The sequence below is a fragment of the Sebastes umbrosus genome, chromosome 1 (assembly GCF_015220745.1).
Source record: "Sebastes umbrosus isolate fSebUmb1 chromosome 1, fSebUmb1.pri, whole genome shotgun sequence".
Classification (NCBI taxonomy): domain Eukaryota; kingdom Metazoa; phylum Chordata; class Actinopteri; order Perciformes; family Sebastidae; genus Sebastes; species Sebastes umbrosus.
Window position 1 is genome coordinate 20,371,980 of NC_051269.1, and position 20,296 is coordinate 20,392,275.

At 39.5% G+C, this 20,296-nt stretch overlaps 3 protein-coding genes across 8 annotated transcripts in view; 1 reads left to right on the forward strand and 2 right to left on the reverse strand.

Moving 5' to 3' along the window:
* chd5 (chromodomain helicase DNA binding protein 5) overlaps positions 1 to 8,465 on the reverse strand; it is a 57,697-nt gene extending 49,232 nt beyond the window's left edge. Inside the window, exon 1 of one of the 3 annotated variants that reach the window (XM_037772038.1) lies at positions 7,754 to 8,462. In XM_037772038.1, the coding sequence (XP_037627966.1) occupies positions 7,754 to 7,820 (67 nt within the window). In that variant the 5' untranslated portion in view covers positions 7,821 to 8,462. Of the gene's footprint in view, positions 1 to 7,753 lie in introns of all 3 variants that reach the window. The other 2 variants (XM_037772044.1, XM_037772055.1) reach the window with 2 other exon arrangements.
* A 1,522-nt stretch (positions 8,466 to 9,987) lies between these two features.
* Positions 9,988 to 15,229, reverse strand: rpl22 (ribosomal protein L22). 2 transcript variants are annotated; one of them, XM_037772068.1, is made up of 4 exons: positions 15,091 to 15,229; positions 14,403 to 14,513; positions 13,967 to 14,091; positions 9,988 to 10,172 (listed from the first exon to the last, which is right to left on the reverse strand). In XM_037772068.1, the coding sequence occupies exons 1-4, from the start codon at positions 15,178 to 15,180 to the stop codon at positions 10,028 to 10,030; spliced, it is 471 nt and encodes a 156-aa protein (XP_037627996.1). In that variant the 5' UTR covers positions 15,181 to 15,229; the 3' UTR covers positions 9,988 to 10,027. The 2 variants fall into 2 exon arrangements, with proteins under 2 accessions (XP_037627996.1, XP_037628005.1); XM_037772077.1 differs by lacking the exon at positions 15,091 to 15,229 and adding an exon at positions 15,023 to 15,067.
* A 1,494-nt stretch (positions 15,230 to 16,723) lies between these two features.
* rnf207a (ring finger protein 207a) overlaps positions 16,724 to 20,296 on the forward strand; it is a 28,854-nt gene continuing 25,281 nt past the window's right edge. For all 3 annotated transcript variants that reach the window (XM_037778994.1, XM_037779003.1, XM_037779010.1), the window contains exon 1: positions 16,724 to 16,914. In XM_037778994.1, coding sequence (XP_037634922.1) covers positions 16,724 to 16,914 — 191 coding nt within the window. The remainder of the gene's footprint in view (positions 16,915 to 20,296) is intronic.

The window sequence follows — 20,296 nt, forward strand, 5'->3', positions numbered from 1 at the left end:
TGCCACGGACCCCACTTTGAGAATCACTGCAGTAGGCTACATACACGCTCGTGACTTCAAAGCTTTAATCAGTGGCAGTGTCAGGCTCATCGTGTTTCCTTTGACCACCAGATGAAGTGTGTCACCCTCTTTAGTGCTAATTGGGGCTAATTTGTGCATTTACAGCATTAAAACTCCACAGACGTCTGCACAAATTACATTATTTAAAGGTAAGTAGCTGATTAAGGCTGCCTAACCACTGATGTATTCAGTGTCACGGAAATCTACCTATCTAAGCTTTGCCTCCACATTTTTTTCTTCTGCACACAGATCCACATGCTCCTTTATTTCTCTCTTTCTAAATAAAGCCTTGAGTTTATGTATTCAGTATCTCAAACAGGGAGCTCTTTTATGTCTCAGATGTATGTGAGTCGCCTGCCAGGCAAGCCTTGCATCTCACTCAGACAGACGCACAGATGATGACATGGCTCAGATGCAGATGGAGGCGGCGCTGGATTACAGAGAGCACACAGGCCGTCACTCTGCACGTCTTCCTTTCAATGACTAAACTATGACTGACAGGTTGACCACACATCACGCATTAAATACACCAGATGATGCCGGACTGTGTGTCCCCCTTGCTCTGTTTTCTGTGCAATAAATCACTCAAACTTGACAGTGGTGATGCAGTGTTACCGATGTAGGTTTTAAAAGTTCAACTGTATGCAGCAGACCAGACTAAGTCCTTTTCAGCCATGATAGCGGCATGCTAGGGATGTCAGTGTTGGTCTGTTGATCTTTCAGACCATGACTTTGGTCCAGACTGAAATATCTCAACAACTACTGGGTGGATTGCCATGACATTTTGAGGAGACGTTCATGCTCCCCAGAGGATGAATCCTTTAGGCTACTGGTGTTAGTGAGTCCCCTTAATTTCCCTGTAGCACCACCAGCTGGTCAAAATGTTCACTTATCCTGTGAAATATGTCAACGTCTACTGGATGGATTGGCGCAACATTTTGTGCGAGCATTTGTAGTTCCCAGACGATAAATCTTAATGACTTTGATGATCCTCATACATTTCCTTTTCCAGCATGAGGTTGACATTTGTAGTTTTGAGTGAAATATCTCAACAACTGTTGGATGGATTGCCATGAAATATGGTACACACATTCATGTCCCCCATCAGATGAATTGTAATTACTGTGGTGATTATCTGACATTTGGTTCATGTCCACATCCCTGTAAAACCATCCTCATCTGTAGCTACATTGTGTTTAGTGCTAATTAGCAAATGGTAGCATGCTAACACGCTATACTGATGAACTAATGAGCAGATGCTAAATATCAGCATGTTAGCATTTAGCTCAAAGAATCCCTGTGTCTGAAAGGAACAGTGTGTAGTTCTTTGGGGGATTTATTAGCAGAAATTGAATATATTATTCATACTATGTTTTCATTTGTGTATTTAAACACTTGAAACTAAGAATTGTTGTGTTTTTGTTAGCTTAGAATGAGCCCTTCATATCTACATAGGGAGCGGGTCCTCTTCACGGCCACTATGTCGCTCCGTCATGTTTCTACAGTAGCCCAGAACGGACAAACCAAACACTGGCTCCAGAGAGAGCCTTTCGCGTTTTTACGTTACTTGAAGGCCACTGTAGTTCTTCAACACTCTGTGAGCAGCAGAATGCAAAACTGTGGTACCGCCAGCCGCCGTCTGACTTCCGTTGCCCCTAAAGTAGTGTTATTATGGTAAGGATAGCCTCTGAGCGAGGCCGAGGCGTTACCACAGTTTTGCACTCGGCAGCTCATGTTACCACAGTCTTGGAAAGGGAGTGAGTGGAGGGGTACTCAGTTGGTTGCAATCTGCAACCACACCACTAGATGCCGCCAAATCCCAAATCCTACATACTGTACCTTTAAGTACAGCCTCAAAGCTGTGAAAAATATTGAACACTTATACAAACGGTCTCTCAGTAATGTACCTCATTTATAGGCAGAAGATGTGACAGCAATGCAGTTGATTGAGAAAAAAAGATGTCTGCATTTAGCACCTGCATTGCCTTGTAATGTGAAACCTGCCTACAGTGAATGGCCTCTGAGGTCCCCAAAGGGAAAGCCATCAGGGGAATGATAATCTTAGTGAGTGGACCGGGCTGTGCCAGGTGTTGGACGGGGGGTGGGAGGGTCGCTCAGTCATGTGGCACAGGGACGTCTGGCACCCGATTCTGCTAGAAAGAGGACCAAAGCTCCACTTGGCAAAAGAGCCTTCTGTAAAGTGTGGACGGATGGCACAGACACAGTCCTGACCTTCCTGCAAGGGCTTGGCCACCGGACTGACCCATTAGAAGGGAGATTCATGAGCGACTCCCAAGTGAGGAAGCTAGAGTTTACTGGAAAGCACATTAGCCCCTTCTCTGTTGGCCCCCTTGTGGAAATGCCCACTTAATGTTGCCCAGCATTACATCCTAAGGAGGAGAGGAAAAAAAGAGCCATAGCTTTTCCTCTCTTCATTGATCAAGTGCTTACAGGCCTCAAACGCCTTCAGACAAAGACATCCATAGACTATTATTAGAAATTGTAATCATCAAAGTGATGGAAGGATAAAGACCAAGTAGCACCATTAGAAACGCATCCATCATAGACAATATATGCACAAGTACCTAATGCATGCATTATAAAGCAGATATGGAACAGACTAGAATGCTGCACTGCTCATCTGCAAATACACATTTAAAAAAAAAAAAAAAAGCATCTTTCATGCACAGGCTTCGTGCACGCGCAGCAGGAATAAATGGTGTCAACTTTCACAGCGAGAGATCCAAAAATAGACCCACTTTCCAATTGGGGATAACATTTGTAGGCACACAAAAGCCCATGATAATCTTTCAATTTTAGGGAAGAACAAAAACAATTAAAACTGAAAACACAACGGAACAATCTGTGACAGTGTGAGCATCCCGGAGTGAAACAAAGGGAATTAGGACACTTTATGTGCCACAACAAATAAAGGCTGTGATAGGATAGCTTTCAGGGGTTTGATGAAGTTCCCCCCCCCCCCAGGACGTGCTTCTACATTGTTGAGTTTTAATTGCATGGAGGCATCTTGATGCCGCGGAAAAATCTGACCTGGATTCCTGACCTTGTCTGTCACTTTGATGCTTGTTGATGGGGTCGTAAACTGTCTGAACACTGCTTCCTGTATCTGCAGCATAACAATGGATGTGCAACACTATAACACGGTCAGATAAAAACAGATATTCTAAAAACCATCACCATCAGACTAGCGTGAATATCTTAATTTATCAACAAAAATCTTCATAAAGACGTGCATCATTGTGAGCAGTACATAACCCTTTGCTACATAGTGTGTCATCATAAGGGATCACGGTGCTAAAAGAGTCCCTTTGAGATGTTTATAGCCAACAACATAAAATACAAAATGAAAATCAAGGCAAACTTAAATCAATTTCGACTGACACATGAAAATGTTTTTGATTTTCCAAAACTGCTCACTTAATCTTCACTCACCTGCCATAATCAATTGCACCTTCCCTCTCATGTTGAACCAACTACAGGGTTATTGGGGACACGCATCATAAGCGCTTGTGTTCTCCCTCAGGCTACGGCTGGCAGTCATAGATGATGCTTCGACTGCTCAACACTCCTCTCTGTCTCTGACTGTCTGTTTGTCTGTTTCTCTCCATACTGCACACATTCCAGTGCAAGCCTGTTGGTATTAATCTGGCTTATATGGAAAAACATTATGCATATATAGGAAAATTTGAATTTTCTAAAGCCTATTGTTTGATAGAAAATCATATAGAAATAGATAATGATGTGCCGATGATTTAAACCAGGGGTCTCCAACCATTTTTCCTCTGAGAGCTAATTTGACTAAATGAAAGTGTCCGAGAGCTACTCATATTTTACATTATTAGTAACATTTATTCACATTGCTCAGCTCCACCTTAACCAGCTGAATAAGCTTCTTTTGTGTGAACATTTTGACATCATCAACATCTTTAATTCAGCAGCATGTGCATGTTTTTTTTCTATATGCATTTCTTTACATTTTCAATGTGTCAAGCTCACACTATTAAATTCACATCAGATTAATGTCATAGAAAACAAAACAATGTTGTTTCTTATTTTACTGGCTGTCCACACATCACTGTATCACATCACTTCCCTTCACATTCCCTTCATCATCTGTAGTTCACATGCATGTATTACATGCATTCAGTCTTTTTAACCGTTAGTGAGATGACTGGCACTGCATGGAGTCAACAAGAGAGTTCACTCTTCTAGAGTCATTTAAATGTTTATCTGTCAGTCTTGTTCTGAACTTAGATTTCATGACATTCAAGACAGCCAGCTGGGCTGTATCGCTGGAGTCAACCGACTCATCACACTGGATGGAAAAAACATTTGCACCTGTCTTTGTCCCGTTCTAGCTGCTCCACAGCATCAACAGACAGCGCAGACACTCTCCTTGCCACAGTATTAGCACCAAGTTGTACATCGGCAATAGCGGACATAATTTCTCTTGAATAGCATTTCAGCTACCGCAGTCAACGCCTATTTTACAATGTCGCCATCGGTGAAGGTTTTTTTTGGTGCTTCGTTAGGATGTGCGCCACTTTAAATGAAGCCTCTGTTGCTGCGTTGGCCTTCTTTGTCGGTTTGGTAAACAGAGACTGTTGTCTTTTAAGTGTTGTTTTCAGCTCCTTTACCTTCTCCGTTCGTAGATTACTACCAGCCGGAAAGTACCGTGAAAAGTTGCCATGGACTTTGGTGAGGTGGCGCTCGACGTTACATCTTCTACCGACTGACACGCTCACACCGCAAATGAGACACTAACACTTGTCATTCACAAAAAAACTCTGTTTCCAGTTCCTCGTGAAAATAGTATGTTTTTGTTGCCTTTTCTTGGCCTGGTTATTTTCCGCGGTCATTGTCAAATCTGGTGTGTGCTTGCTGGCCTGCTAACATCTCCTAATGTTACGGCGTCACTGATGTTACCAAACTTTGCAGCAGCATAACTCGTTTAATTGACAGCTGATTGGCAAATAATCAGTTTGTGTCAGAAGGGGGCGGGATGTCTGTGAATTGGATTGGATAGAAATGTAGGTTTACCAAGTGACTTTGTCTTATCAAATTTTTTTACATATTCTTTGAACCTTTAGCGAGCGACTCAGAAACGGGTCGTGAGCTACTGGCAGCAGTATAAAATACACCAGCATTTGAGGCTCAAGACCTTTATGACGAGTAGGAAAAAATGAGCAAGAAATGCACCATGGCAACCATGTTGATGAAAATCATTCATTCGTTTTCATAATTGTGTCCCTATACATGTTCCTTTCACCTTTTCAGGAGATAGTGCGTGCTACTTTGTCTGTTATGTACTTTTATGTAACATATTATCACTCAGAAGTGATTAGAGGCAGAGCCATGGCTGGAGACAGCATTGCATTGGCTTCTTATACTCTCAACTCTCCTTTTATACTTTATTGTTTTAACCGTGAAACTCTTCCACATCGTGGCGTGAGAGGAAAGAGGAGGGTGAAACAGCATCTTTTAGGTGTTGCCCCTTGATACCAAAACATCAAATCATCTGATGCTCAGAGCGAGCTGCAAGGACAGACAGGAAATATGAATCTTGCAAACTGACACTGTGGCATGAAGATGCCTGGTTATTCTGCACTTCATCACCTCAGCAGTCTCTGATTCACTGGAACAGATTCATAGCAATTTAGGACCTGGTTTGACTGAGATATAGAGTTTGATGAAGCCAGCTCCTGGCTGGCACATTACAGATATCTCAGTTACATGTCAAAGGCATGGCAGCTCTACTTTTAAGCTAATCCCCACCATTGGTTGAGATGCAGCAGCAGTCAAGAAAATCTAAATCTTATAAGAAAATGTAATTTTAGACAAGTTTAGGGCTGTCCCGAATACCATTTTTTGGGCTTTGAAGCTTCGGAGAGTAATATTTGAAGATATTCAAAGCTTTGGTGAGTAATATTCAAAGGTATTCGAAGCTTCGGAGTGCAATATTTGAAGGTATTCGAAGCTTCGGTGAGTATTATTCGAAAGTATTCGAAGCTTCGCTCTGTCTGTCTATCTCCATTTCCATCGTTTCAGTGCCCGGGACACCGGGACAGTGCTCTACAAACAACAAACAGTGATATCTGTATAACTAATAATAATGAATGTTGAATATGAATAATGAATATTTTTATGGGATTATTCCTTATTTCATGGGCTATTTGGGATTTATACATTATTATTATATACTTTTATTAAAAAAAAAAAAAAAACAACAACAACGATGCATTCGAATATTGACTTGGAGGCTGAATACCATGGCAACGGTCAAAGCTTGGATGCATTCGGGTCAGCCCCATTCAAGTTACTCTAAGACTATGACTGGGATTTCCCTAACCCACCCTAGGACATAGAATCACTGGGTGCATGGACACCTGCCATAAAGTAGGGCTGTCCTCAACCAGAGAAATTATTTGTCGACTAACACTCATACAATATTGTCGAGTTTCTCCACAAAGAATCACACAAAAGCACCACTTTAAATCTTGTGCTTACCAGAGATGTGCTAATGGAAAGAAGTCATTCAGCATGCAAAAAGCATTAAAAAAACGACTAATCGATGACGGGGGCAGCCCTATCATAGACAGACAAACGTAGCCAAGAGAGCTAAGAGAAAACAAAATGACCACAATTTGGCAGACTCTTTGGCTTCTTGTGGACAGGCCATCAATTACGGGATCCTGTACCATCCCTTGAGCCTTGATTAGTTTTTAACATTTTTAATGAGCCAAACTGTCATGTATATACAAAATTATCGGTTCATAGCCAGAGTGGTCGACTGATTAATTTCACAGCCATAATAATAAATATTACACACATTTGTCTTGCTTGTGAAGCCTCCATCATGAATGAGCTGTGTGTGTGTGTGTGTCAAGGATGTGGGTTACAGTTAATTCCAGTTAGTGCACGACCTACAGCTGAAGGGATGTTGATGACCCCAACCATGAACATCACCACCACCACCATCACCACCATCATCATCACCACCAGTGTATACACAGGATCAAGGCTGAAGACACCCTTGATATTCAAGCAGTGTTTACTGTAGCCTATACACGTGGCTTTCACACCTCTGCGGCCATGCAGCAGCAGAGCTGGAAAAACATTTAAAGTTGTAGCAGAAACAGAGGTGCATCATGTGTATAACAAAAACACCAACACAGATGTTGTCACTGTATACAGCCTATACTTAAAAGCATATGCACACTGAGAGACATCATCACAAGCATATAGCAGAGAATAAATGGCATGGTTTTAAACAGCTCCTCTGATGCAAACTTGTGTGTTAAAGGTAAAAAAAAAAAAAGCATTGACTTGGCATGGCATGCATGCAGCCTAGGAAGGGAAGCGCGCACAGAAAGCACGCACAAGCGTCTCCATCATGCTACCCCTGAAACCAGGCTGGATGTGAGAGGACAGCCTGGAGGCAAATCCACCCCAAAACGGTCCCACCTTTTAAGACACTATAGGTCGTGCACAAAAATAATAGCATGACTCTGCTGCTTATTGCACCCCACCCCTCCTAGTCCTCCTCCTCCTCCTCTTCCTCCTCTCTGGTCTCAGGAACGCAGGACAAGCCCTTTTCCCCGCATTCACAAGGCGTAGCGGCGCACTAAAATATAATGTGAAGGACACCCCGCCTCCTTCCCCTTCCTCTCACCTGGCATATCGTCTTCAAAATCCATGTCGTCCTGTCCCTCGTCTTCATTACTCAGCGACCCCGGCATCTTTATCTCATAGCCCCCCCTGAAGCCCCTTTTTTTAAGGCTGAGAATACTGAAAGTTAACCCTCCAGACGCCGCAGAGCACAGGCTCTTTCTCTTCAACCCAAAAAAACAACAAGCTCAGTTAAAAAAAAAAAAAAAAAAAATATTATTGTCAGTGAAATCTTGGTGGGTTTTCATCTCCACGAGTTAAAAAAAATAAATAATAAAAAATAAAAACATGTATTTCCCACTGATCTCTATCCAGGTCTTCCAGTCTGAAAAATAAGAAAGACAAAAATGGAACACACATGCCCAGATTGTGACGTCTGGTCTGTTGCCATGACGATGCATCCCATAATTTTCACCCACAACTAGTTAGTCATGCTCTCTTAGTTACCACTTTAACTAGTAGTGTGCAGGAAGAAACAGACGCCATGTGTGCAGCTAATAAGGCGGATAGAGAGAGTCCTGCTGCACATTTCCGTGCAAAAGTCTCGAGAATAGAGACAGAAACTTCTGCTGCTGCTGCTGCTGCTGCTTATTCACTCATAACCTTTACTCTACATATGAAGCCAGGATGTAGGAGGATAAAAACACTATTATTCATTCTGAAGGGGAACATATATATGTTAATTAATATATATATATATATATATTAAAAAAAAAAAAAAAATCTAATTTAGACTTTTAATTAAAATAACCAGACTCAAAATCTGTGACTTTATTTTGCAAACTTTCCACTTTTTCCCAGACAAAAAAAACAATAACTACACACAAGTGTAGCCTGATGGCTGCATGCTGTGAGAGGAGTCCTGACTGCCAGTGGTCTAAACTGTTGTCAAGGTTACCACAGCTGTAACACAGGATGCCCCACAGAGAGCTTCACCACAGAGAGCACACTGAGTTTCAACATCCCCTTAATGTACCAAAAATACACAAATCAAGAGCTGGAAAGTGTCCCGATTGCACCACGCTACAGTGGAGTTTTATTTTAAATTATTCCCATTATATTTAATTGTTGCCTAATTATTAATTATATTATATATAATTATATCTTAATTGTGTTTAACCTTTTTTTGCAGACATGGCAAAGGTCATATAATCAAATGTAGAACATAACTCAGTGTCGCTGACATGAAATGAAAAAAAAACCTCACCCCTTCCCGTGTTGGTCTTACGAAAGGGAAATAAACAAAATAAAAAATAAATTTAAAAACAAAATAATACTAATAGTAATAAAATAAAATAAGAAAAAATATATAAATAAATTCAAATAATAAATAATATAACAATAATAAAATAAAATAATATAATAAATAGAAAATAATAAAATAGAAAAACACATCTCTGAAATCACAATGGATTTAGCTTTGAAGGAGCCACAAGAGCTGCAGTTTTGGAGATGCTCTGACCCAGTCGTCTAGCCATCACAATTTGGCCCTTGTCAAAGTCGCTCACATCCTTACGCTTGCACATTTTTTCTGCTTCCAACACAAAGTTCAAAGTTCAAAATGTTCACTTGCTGTCAAATATACCCCACCCACTGCCAGGTGCCACTGTTACGAGATAATCCATGTTATTCAATTCAACTATCAGTGGCCAAAATGTTATGGCTGATAAGTGTATTATATACAATATATACTGGAATTTTAATTCCTGTTTACTTTATGATCATTTTGTTGCTGCATTAAAACGATTTGCACTTTAATTGAAATTTCTGTTGATTTTTTAAGATTTTATTTACTAAGTTGCTTGGTGTACATTACAATTAGTAAATTTATATTTATATATTTGTTACATTTTGTTTTACAAAGTTAGGAAAGCAATGATTAAGTCAAGCCTGATGTTTCCTTACACATAAAAGAATGATCCCAGTCACTTCCACACAGTGAAGCATACAGCTCATTAATTAAACTAAACTGACATCGGCCAATACCCAAAGCCCAGGTATCGCTTTTGGGACTGAAAAAGTTGAATCAGTGCATCCCTCATGTAAAGGTACCAAAGGAGAAAAAAAAAAAAACTAAAATAATCTTTTATCGTTTATTAGGATTGTATTAATTGTTTATCTAAATAAGGATAAGGACAGCAAAGCGTACAATGTTATGTTCATATCTCTGGCATGTATGTAAGCCATGCTGTGTGATGCCCAGAAAACAGAAATTAAAAGTAATAAAGAAAACACAGATTTTCTTCTCTTTTGAAATTTTATTCAAAGTGGTGTGAAGTTAATCTTCATCCTCCTCCTCCTCCTCGTCCTGGTTGATCTGGAAGTAGCGCAGCTCGTAGCTCTCCTTGGTGTTGGCCACGACCCGCAGCCAGTCCCTGAGGTTGTTCTTTTTCAGATACTTCTTGGTGAGATACTTCAAGTATCTGCGAGAGATGCAGGAGGAGGGAGGGGGGAAACCACCGTAGGGATATTAGTCAAAAGGAGGTCATTAATCACTTGGAATCTGCACCAGAGAGTTTGTAGGTCTCTGGTCTTTAAATGTGCTTGGACAAACAAATCTGTGTGGACTAAATAATGTCAAACACAAGTTGTGAGAAGTCTTATAATAACCTGTAATAATATGCATTTAGCTATAATGCTAAATGCTATAGTGCTTTATATCTGTATTTTGAATTATTAAGTGGCCTGAGATGACATTATGAGATCATTTCAAATAATAAAAGCATTTTCCAAATGACTTATCAAATTCAAGTATACACAACTTAAGGCGATGTTGTGTCACTTGCAGATTACAATCAATTATCCTGGATATACTAATAGCAACATTTTCATATATCAGACATAATATCAAGTGCTCCATTTAAGAATCAAAGTGGTAAAGTCACCCTCTGGTGGTGGTGTTCATAGCTCAGACAGAAAGAGTTTGAAGTCTTCATACATCATTTATGTATCTGTTTTAGGTCTGTCAATCAATTAAAATATTGATAAAAACATTGTCCATAGTCATAGTATATTATTCTATCTGTTCAAAACGTACCTTAAAGGAAAATTTGTCAAGTATTTAATACTCTTATCAACACGGAAGTGGGCAAATATGCTGCTTTATGCAAATGTATGTATATATGTATTATTGGAAATCAATTAACAACACAAAACAATGACAAATATTGTCCAGAAACCCTCACAGGTACTGCATTTAGCATAGAAAATATGCTCATGTCATAACATGGCAAACTGAAGCCCAACAGGCAACAACAGCTGTCAGTGTGCTGACTTGACTATGACTTGCCCCAAACTGCATGTGATTATCATAAAGTGAACATGTCTGTAAAGGGGAGACTCGTGGGTACCCATAGAACCCATTTTCATTCACATATCTAGAGCCATTGGCCATGACAGTTCATCCTCGCCAAAATTAGACTCAATTTGGAGGGTTATTTAGCCTCCTTCGTGACAAGCTAGTATGACATGGTTGGTACCAATGGATTCCTTAGATTTTCTAGTTTCATATGACTGTAGCTTTCAAACTGAGCCCGCTACAACCTCCGAAAGATCGATTGCGTTAATGCTTTAAAGAAATTAGTGGTGTTAAAACAAATTCGCATTAACGCGTTAACTTTGACAGCCCTAATCCGCTTATACTTAAAAATGAAATAGTAAATTAGTTAATTTTAGTCTTGTTTTCCCACATAACCTCAGTGGTATAGTATACTCATATATATTCCCATGCAGAGTTAAAATGGATTTTGTTCATGGTCGCTCCACAGCAACATCTCTTTCCCAAAAGATAATAATAATAATAATAACTCACTGTAGGAAATAGTGAAATTAATTTGCATGCTGGCTCACTGTCACAGATTACTGGGACAATTGAATACAACAAAGTCATCGTCAATGTTATTAGTAACACTTGTGCGCAGTTTTCGCCACCAGGTAGTGCTTGTGAGTGAGTAGCAAGATAAGTAGAAGTTGAAGAAGAAGAAGTATTCTTCCTCTATTGTTGTTACCTGCCATAGCAAGGAGATAACTTACGGAGCAGAGAAAACGTGTAGGCAGACTTTTTTAAGTATGCTATTCACACTTCACACACATTTTCATGTCTGGAAGGCAGACCTTGCACGGTACTGTGTGTGATGTTGTTCCCCTTTTCTGCTTTACATACTATGTAATTGCAAAATTTCCACCCAGTGAAAGCATTTTTTCTCCGACATTAGAGGCCATTGTGTGAGTGTTGAATGTGGGCATATACGTGCATGGTAGTAGATCGTTCTCTATTTTAAAATTGTAATCCTGCTAGCAATCCCCATTCTTACTAAAATGTATCAGTGATACAATTCTGTTCGACTGCTGTTCCTTCAATATAGAGTAGTTCCTGATGAAAACCTTTGTCAATGCTTAAAGATGCACGAGTCTCCCCTTTACAGACATGCCAACTTTATGATAATCACATGCAGTTTGGGGACAAGTCATAGTCAAGTCAGCACACTGACACACAGAGCTGTTGTTGCCTGTTGGGTTTGAGTTTGCCATATTTTAGCCATATTTTTTATGCTAAACGCAGTACCTGTGAGGGTTTCTGGACAATATTTGTCATCATTGTTTTGTGTTGTTAATTGATTTCCAATAATAAATATATACATACATTTGCATAAGGCAGCATATTTGCCCACTCCCATGTTGATAAGAGTATCAAATACTTGACAAATCTCCCTTTAAGGTACATTTTGAACAGATAAAAATGTGTGATTAATTTGAGATTAATCGCGATTTACTATCGAAAATCAAGCAATTAATCGTGACTAAATATTTTAATTGACCGACAGCCCTAGTTGTTTCCTGTGTTAATGGTAGAACCTTTTAAGCAGTTTGAGCTGATCAGGTTCATTCTGCCAGTGTCATCATATTTGTGGTAAAGGCAAAACTGAAGTACATTCAGTAGACAATGTTGCGTTTTTTTTAAACATACATTTTAGGCTCAGTTTTCACACTGCTGTGCAGGTGGGTTGAGAAAATAGCTGACCACAGCTTCCATTAGGTGGCAAACCATAAACCTTTTACAGCCCCATTTGAAGTCTGCAAGGGTGAGAGGGACTCAGAGGACACATTTCAGGTGGAGTATCACTAAAATATGGTGGTAGAGATGATAATACATAAAGCTGTTTTTGTTTGGCATTTACTCAGTTTTGTTTATTCTTTTTATTTTTTGGACAAGTTGTCTGCTTCATAACTGTTTTTTTTTTCAATGGGGACTTTGCATCCTCCTCTCTTTCACGCAAAGATAACTGCATATGGCAAGGATTGTAATTACTAAGCTGCTCTGGGACACTTGTACAAACACCTATTGTAATTAGACGCGTCTGTTTTTGTCACATAGATAGCACCTTTGCAGCATTGCGCTGAGAAGGAATCACTGATGTATTAGAACATGGCCGTGACATGCAAAAACACAGATTTCAGTCACCAGATATTAGGCTTGTTCGAGATGAACTGCGCCTCGCCTGGAAAGTAGACGAGATCAGGCGGCAGCAGCAGGGGGTGGTGACAAAAAGCCGAGGTCAAGTCGGGCAGTTTCCAGCCGTTTCGAGCAGACTTTAAAAATTTTACAGGAAGTCACAGAAAAAATTACTTCCTGTTAGATCCGATCTGTAGGCCTCTTGTAGTTTTCAGACAATGTGGGATTTATTTATATTCGTTTGTAAATATATGTGGAAATGTGTGTGTGTATCTGGCATTGGATTTTATCCTTTATTATTTTTATGTCCACCTTGTAAAGCACATAATGAGCACACGTTTTGATAAGTGTTGTATATAGATGACCTTCATTATTATAATAATTATTATTATCAACCACACAAGATATGTTTGTTCACAGTTGAAACCTTCATTGCACAACGTGAGACTAATATCCTACAATCTAGCGTTAAATATTACAATTACACAGAAAGTTGTGACTTTCTACAAAACGTGGTGTTTGCTGTGAAAACTAAGAGCCAATCAGCTCTTTGATCAGGCGCGAGCCAGGCGTTTCCCATAATGCCCTGGGTTTTACAGTTGGTGGAGAGCAACTGCGGCGCCTGGCTCTAAAAGCATCAAGTCGAACACAAATCTAACCGGCATGCATTGCGCGGCGATCGCCGGCGATCGATTCTGCGCAGGCCTGGCTCATCTCGAACGAGCCTATTACAAGATTGAAAAAGGGCTGCATTGTGTTTTGTACCTCTTTGAGAAGGGAACTTCAGAGTTCACTGCGATTTTACTCTTACTCCTTTCAATGGACACCACACCACCACCTAGGCTTCCAGCTTTGCCGTTCACCTTGATGCGCTCCTGCAGGAACTGCTCCTGTTGAAGTATAGAGGGACACAGCATGTGACACACAACCCTGAGCAGAACTGAAAGATTTTGCTCTACCCAAAGCACTGACAGGTGACACATTGTGTCTGACATCTTGTTAGTTTCCATTAAAACCCACACTGGATGATAGTTGTCCTTTCCTTATTCCGACCCGACTGTAACCATCATATCCAATGACTTGGGACTGATCCACTGACATGACAGCAGTGTTTGACACTCACAGGGGTCGGTGTCTGACAGCTGCTGCCTGCCTGCACACTGTTTAACAGTCTCTTATATGTCTGAACTGGTCTACTCACAAAGTTGGCAGCATCCATGATGCCATCCTCCACAGGGTGAGTGCAGTCCAGGGTGAACTTCAGGATCTGCTTCTTCCTCTTGCCACCCTGCTTCCTGACCACCTGCTTTTTCTATCACACACAAACCAAAGAGGGTTACTCAATCTCACACCAACATGGACCTTATAATAATAATTCTATTTATAAAGCACTTTTCAAGCACAAAGAAAAAAGTGCTTTCCAAGGAAATCCACATCATATACAACAGAATACACTGAAACATAAATAATTTAATAATAAAACAATAGAAAATAAAGAAACAAGCATTTACATATTCATAGTTACAAATGCACATTTAACACTAAAGAACGCATTAAAATCACTTGACCATATGTCAAAACATCCTAAGTGATTGGACTTAATGTCTCCAAGTCTGTACGTGACACATTTTAAAGTAAAAACCTTCATATTGTGTATTAACCTTAAAACTAGCGAGGTTTGGTTGCTAGGCTATCGTTAGCTTCGTCGTTAGCCGTTAGCTAACCCAACGTGGCTTTAGCCTAAAACAGTAAACGCGGTCTTTAAAAAGAGGCTAAAACAACCGCAGCTGCTGCATTAATGTACACAGATCACAAACATACTGCGAGAGTAAAAGACAGGTTAGAATACATCGTCTATATGCAGGTTATTTGGTCCTGTTACTACTCACTATCGGGGCCATGGCTGACACATACAGCGAAAAGGAAGGAGCGACGGCTGCGCAGGAGCTATAATACACCGGCCGAGAAATCGATCGCATCGATTTATCTGGATTCGATTAAGTAAAGTGTGGATTCCAGTTATAGTGCACTTCTAGCTTAATCCGATTAAATAGAAAAAAAATCATATGGCAAAATATATATGTTTTTTTAAAAAGTCATAGTATAGAAAGTTAAAGTATAGTATATTGAAAAGTCATAGTATAGTATATTGAATTTTTTTTTTAAGAAGTAATTCTATATCATGTCAAAAAAAAAGTCATAGTATAGTATGTTGAAAAATATTTTAAAAATCATAGTAACATTTGTCGAAAAAATAAAAAAAGTTATAGTATAGTATGTCCAAAAAAAGTCATGTAATAGTATGTCAACAAAATGTTTTAAAGGCATAGTATAGTATTTCTAAAGAAAGTCCTAGTATGGTATGTCGAAAAAATGAATTAAAAGTCATAGTATAGTATCTCGAAAAAAAGACATAGTATAATATAATATATATTTTTTTTTAAAGTCATAGGATAGCATGTTGAAAAAAAGTTATTTTATAGTCTTTTGAAAAACATTTAAAAAGTCATAGTATAAACTGTCATAAAACAAAGTCTAATATGTCAAAATATAGTATGTCAAAAAAATAAAAAAAATAAGTCATAGTTAGTATGTCGAAAAAAAGTTAGTTTGGTATGTCAAAAAAAAAATTAAAAAGTCATAGTAAAAGAAAATGTATTTCAGTATCAAACGGTTTCTCACATTTTTTTGCTCTTGAATTAGAATTGTATATATTTTTATAATAATGTTATTGCTTTTTTTGCAACATAACAAGATTTATTCATGTAGCACTTTTTTACAACAGAGTTAGAAGGCATTCAAAATAATGCTTTATGTGACAAGTTGAACGTATTCCTCTTTCAGTGTTGCAGTGGATTAAATGATTTGCAATGCTGTGATTTTTCGCCCCTTTCCCTCCAGTCACCATGCCGGCCATAACAACACTGGTGTGACATTAGAAATAGGACAACTGTATTTTTAATCTCGACGCCACAGCAATATTAAATGTCCCTTTTGCACTTTGGCTACACTTGGGGGCTGGCCTGAGGTGCACGCTGCCAGCTGCCTGGCGGAGGGACCCCATCGGCCTACTATTGAAGAGTTTCTGCATTGCTGTCATTCCTGCTGGGGGTAGCTGATAGCACCACTGAAAGGTAAGACAGTGGCTCTCTGTGCTTTCTGCACACTAGCCTGCTGCATTTCCAGTAGGATTTGTTTGCTGGATATAATGCTGGTGCTGCTGACAATGTCTTTGATGTTATTCATTTGGATTGTGTGTTGTCACTGAAGCCCGGGGGCACTCATTACACATCTGACAAGGTAAGAGACAAAGAAAAAAAGTGTGTTTATTCCAATTAATATCTGGCTTTCTTGATCAAAGTGTTGCACAAGACAGTCATCTTTTAGTCTCGCTTATAATAACTGAAATATTTGGATCATAACACATGCCAAAGCTTTTATTGTTTAGTGATGTGCTTTCTAAAACTTGTCACTCAAGTGATACTCTCACAGTTAGTCATGATTCACATACTCTGTTTGCAGATGGCGGGAGGAATCTTCACCAACTTGGATAACCTGTGTAATGTGGATTGTACTAATGTCCACCCACTGGTGTGTCACCTGTGCCATGAGCAGTACCAGGCCCCGTGTTTGTTGGACTGCTACCATATCTTCTGTGCCCGCTGCCTGCGAGGCCGGACCAATGACAGCCGTCTCTGCTGCCCCCTCTGTGGGTAAGAGATAGCAATGCGAGGTTGATCAGGACCAAATTAGACTGCATAGATTATCGAAAAACCGAAACATACTGTATGTTCTTTTCCTCCACACTTTCCAAGGAATTCTTTTTTTTATATGTCCGCAATAAGGGTGAAAAATCCCTCAACATATGAAGATTTAAATCAAGTTTCCTAACTAGAAATGGCCGTTGAACACCATGTTTTGGTGTCTGATATCCGAGCCTGGCTATCACACCGATGGTACTAAGCCATAAATCCGCAAACAAACTGAACATATGGTGATGCTGAGTGATGAGCAGGTGATCTCAAACTGCTCAAACACGATTAAGCAGTTTAAATGAGTGTAAAATATCATTTCGCTCCCTGAATCCCCATGGAGGGTCAAATGTTTTGTGTGAAAAGCCGAATTTTTCCCCACAGGCCCCAGTTTTGGGCAGCGTCGCCCGGAGGGATTCGTTCCACATAAGTTGATTAGTCGATTGGTTTGGTTCGTGCTGGAGATTTTGAGGAGAATCCTATTGGTTTCAGAGAGCATCAAGTCTCTCTGTTTTTTGGTTTTGCTCAGTGACCCGATGCTGGCCCGGACCGGTCTGGGCAAACGTGAGTAGCCGGAGCAGCTGCAGGGTCATCCCAGGCTCTGATTTAGTCCTTAGCCCCCAACGCCCAGCGGGGCCAGCAAGTTCCTCTAAGACCAGTCACGCAGCTAACAAAGCATACTGGTATTTGGCACCGGTGCCAGCAGCTTAGGGGCAATCAAAAGCAGTCACATGACACCAATCTATTTCATCCCCTATTAAGGAATGACTCGTGGTTACCAGTCACCTTCAGGTCTGCAGTATTAACTCCCCTCCCCATCACAGCACACATGTATAGAAAAGGACCTGATTATACCAGGAGCTGTTTCTACTGCGTCAGATACAACGTGACACAGATTTTTCTATTCCTCTTGTGTGTGGATGCAAACGGTTCAAACAGTGATGATGCATTATTCTCAACTGCTCGTTATGTCCCTTAGATACAGTTTCACTGATTGATTGATTGATTCAGTATGGGTACAACATTTAACATGCACAAAAAAAAAACATACACCATACATCATCTTTGGCAAGGAAAACCTGGCATGGCCATTTTCAAAGGGCTCCCGTGACCTCTGACCTCAAGATATGTGAATGAAAATGGGTGTTATGGGTACCCACGAGTCTCCCCTTTACAGACATGCCCACTTTATGATAATCACATGCAGTTTGGGGCATGTCATAGTCAAGTCAGCACGCTGACACACTGACAGCTGTTGTTGCCTGTTGAGCTTCAGTTTGCCATGTTATGATTTGAGCATATTTTTATACTAAATGCAGTACCTGAGAGGGTTTCTGGAGAATATTTGCCATTGTTTTGTGTTGTTAATTGATTTCCAATAATATATGTATATATATAGGTATATACATTTATTTAAAGCAGCATATTTGCCCACTCCCAAGAGTATTAAATACTTGACAAACCTCCCTTTAAGGTACATTTTGAACAGATAAAAAAATGTGCGATTAATTACGATTAAATAATTTAATCGATTCACAGCCCTAGTACCGATACTACATACAGTATTTGACAACACTAGTACAGAATACGACACACAGCACCACCATGCAGTGCTTATGAAGTACAAATATTCAATATGAAAAACTAATGTTAGTCACACTGAGAACTGCTTTAAAAATCATCCCCGATGACGAGCAGCTCCCAGGTTCGGATTCTGCTCAGTCATATTTCTACTTTCTCTTAAAACAGTGTTTCTGTTGAGGCTATATGTGTTTGAATTCCTAATCAGCCAGATTCTTTCCACATGTCGACATGTTGTGAATTAAATATAATGATCTAGACAAATGGCTGAACCTAAGGCAACTTTCATATATCTGGCTTACAGCTATTTGACATTAACCTGTGTTGAGGTAGATAACGTGTCCTAGTCAGCTGTATTAGTTGAAGTAATGCCAACAGCAGTGCTTATATTCATAGCATAATGTGGTGAGAAAAAATGAAGGCAATCATTGGTTTTATATGGAAATAAGCCTGTGGGCACAGAGCCGCCGTGCTCTGCTGTCTGGGCTCAGACTACAGCGGCCTGCTGCCTGGCAGCGAGACTATTTCCATCAGCAGCAGCAGTCGGCTAACAGCTGCTCACTCAAGAACCATGTAATCTAGGAATTCACTACTCTGCTATTAGTAGAACACAATAGATCCCCGTTGCTATGAAAACTAGATAAAACATGCAGGCAGGACGGGGGAGAGGGACATGAGCGTCTCTCTAGCTGAGGCAAAATGAGGCAAACGGCATTATGGGTAAAACAAACAGGGATGTGCAAATATTAATGTGACAGAAACTGGCCACTGACATCTGACAGTATACAGACGTCCTTTTCTGCATGATTTGTTTTAACTCTTTGGGTTAACAAGAATTGGCTTTTCCAAATGAGGACTAGAAAAGCTTTTGTTTGATAAACAATTAGTCGATTAATCAATCAAGATAAAGTGAGTTGGCAACTATTCTATTAGTCAAATTGCTTTCTTTGATTTATGTGTTGAATATATTTGGGTTTTAGATTGATTGGTGGATAAATGAAGGAATTTGAAGTAGGGATGCAACAAACGATTATTTTCATTGTTGATTAATCTGTTGATTATTTTTTCGATTAATCGATTAGTTGTTCGGTCTATATAATGTCAGAAAATGGTGAAAAAATGTCGATCAGTGTTTCCCAAAGCCCAAGATGACGTCTTCAAATGTCTTGTTTTGTCCACAACCCAAATATATTCAGTTTACTGTCATAGAGGAGTAAAGAAACTAGAAAATATTAACATTTAAGAAGCTGGAATCAGAGAATTTTAACTCTTATTTTCTTAAAAAAAAATTACTCAAAACAATCAAAATAGTTGATAACTAATCGATTAATCGTTGCAGCTCAAATTTGAAGATGCCACCTTGGGATCTCTGAAAATATACTGGACATTTTTCACCATTTTCTGACAACAAAATTATGAATCTATTAACTGATAAAGTAAATAATGTTGAGTAGTTTATACTAAGATGATCCTGCATTAACTGTCATGTAAAATCTGTAAAATAAAAAACACCCAGACTTTAATCTAAATCCACAAGTCCGTGTTCACACTGCAGTATGAATTCTCTGTTCCTCAGACCAATTATGCAAATAAATTAAAAATGTTCCGTCTTTCAACATCTGCCAATTCAAAGAGCAGAGCTAGAACTATCAATTTCAATCATTTATTTAGATGTCATCCTTACAGGTGTATAAAAATATTAATTTGTCACAGTGTTTGGATCTCTGAGAGACATAACCTTTTAATCAGAGATAATAGAGCG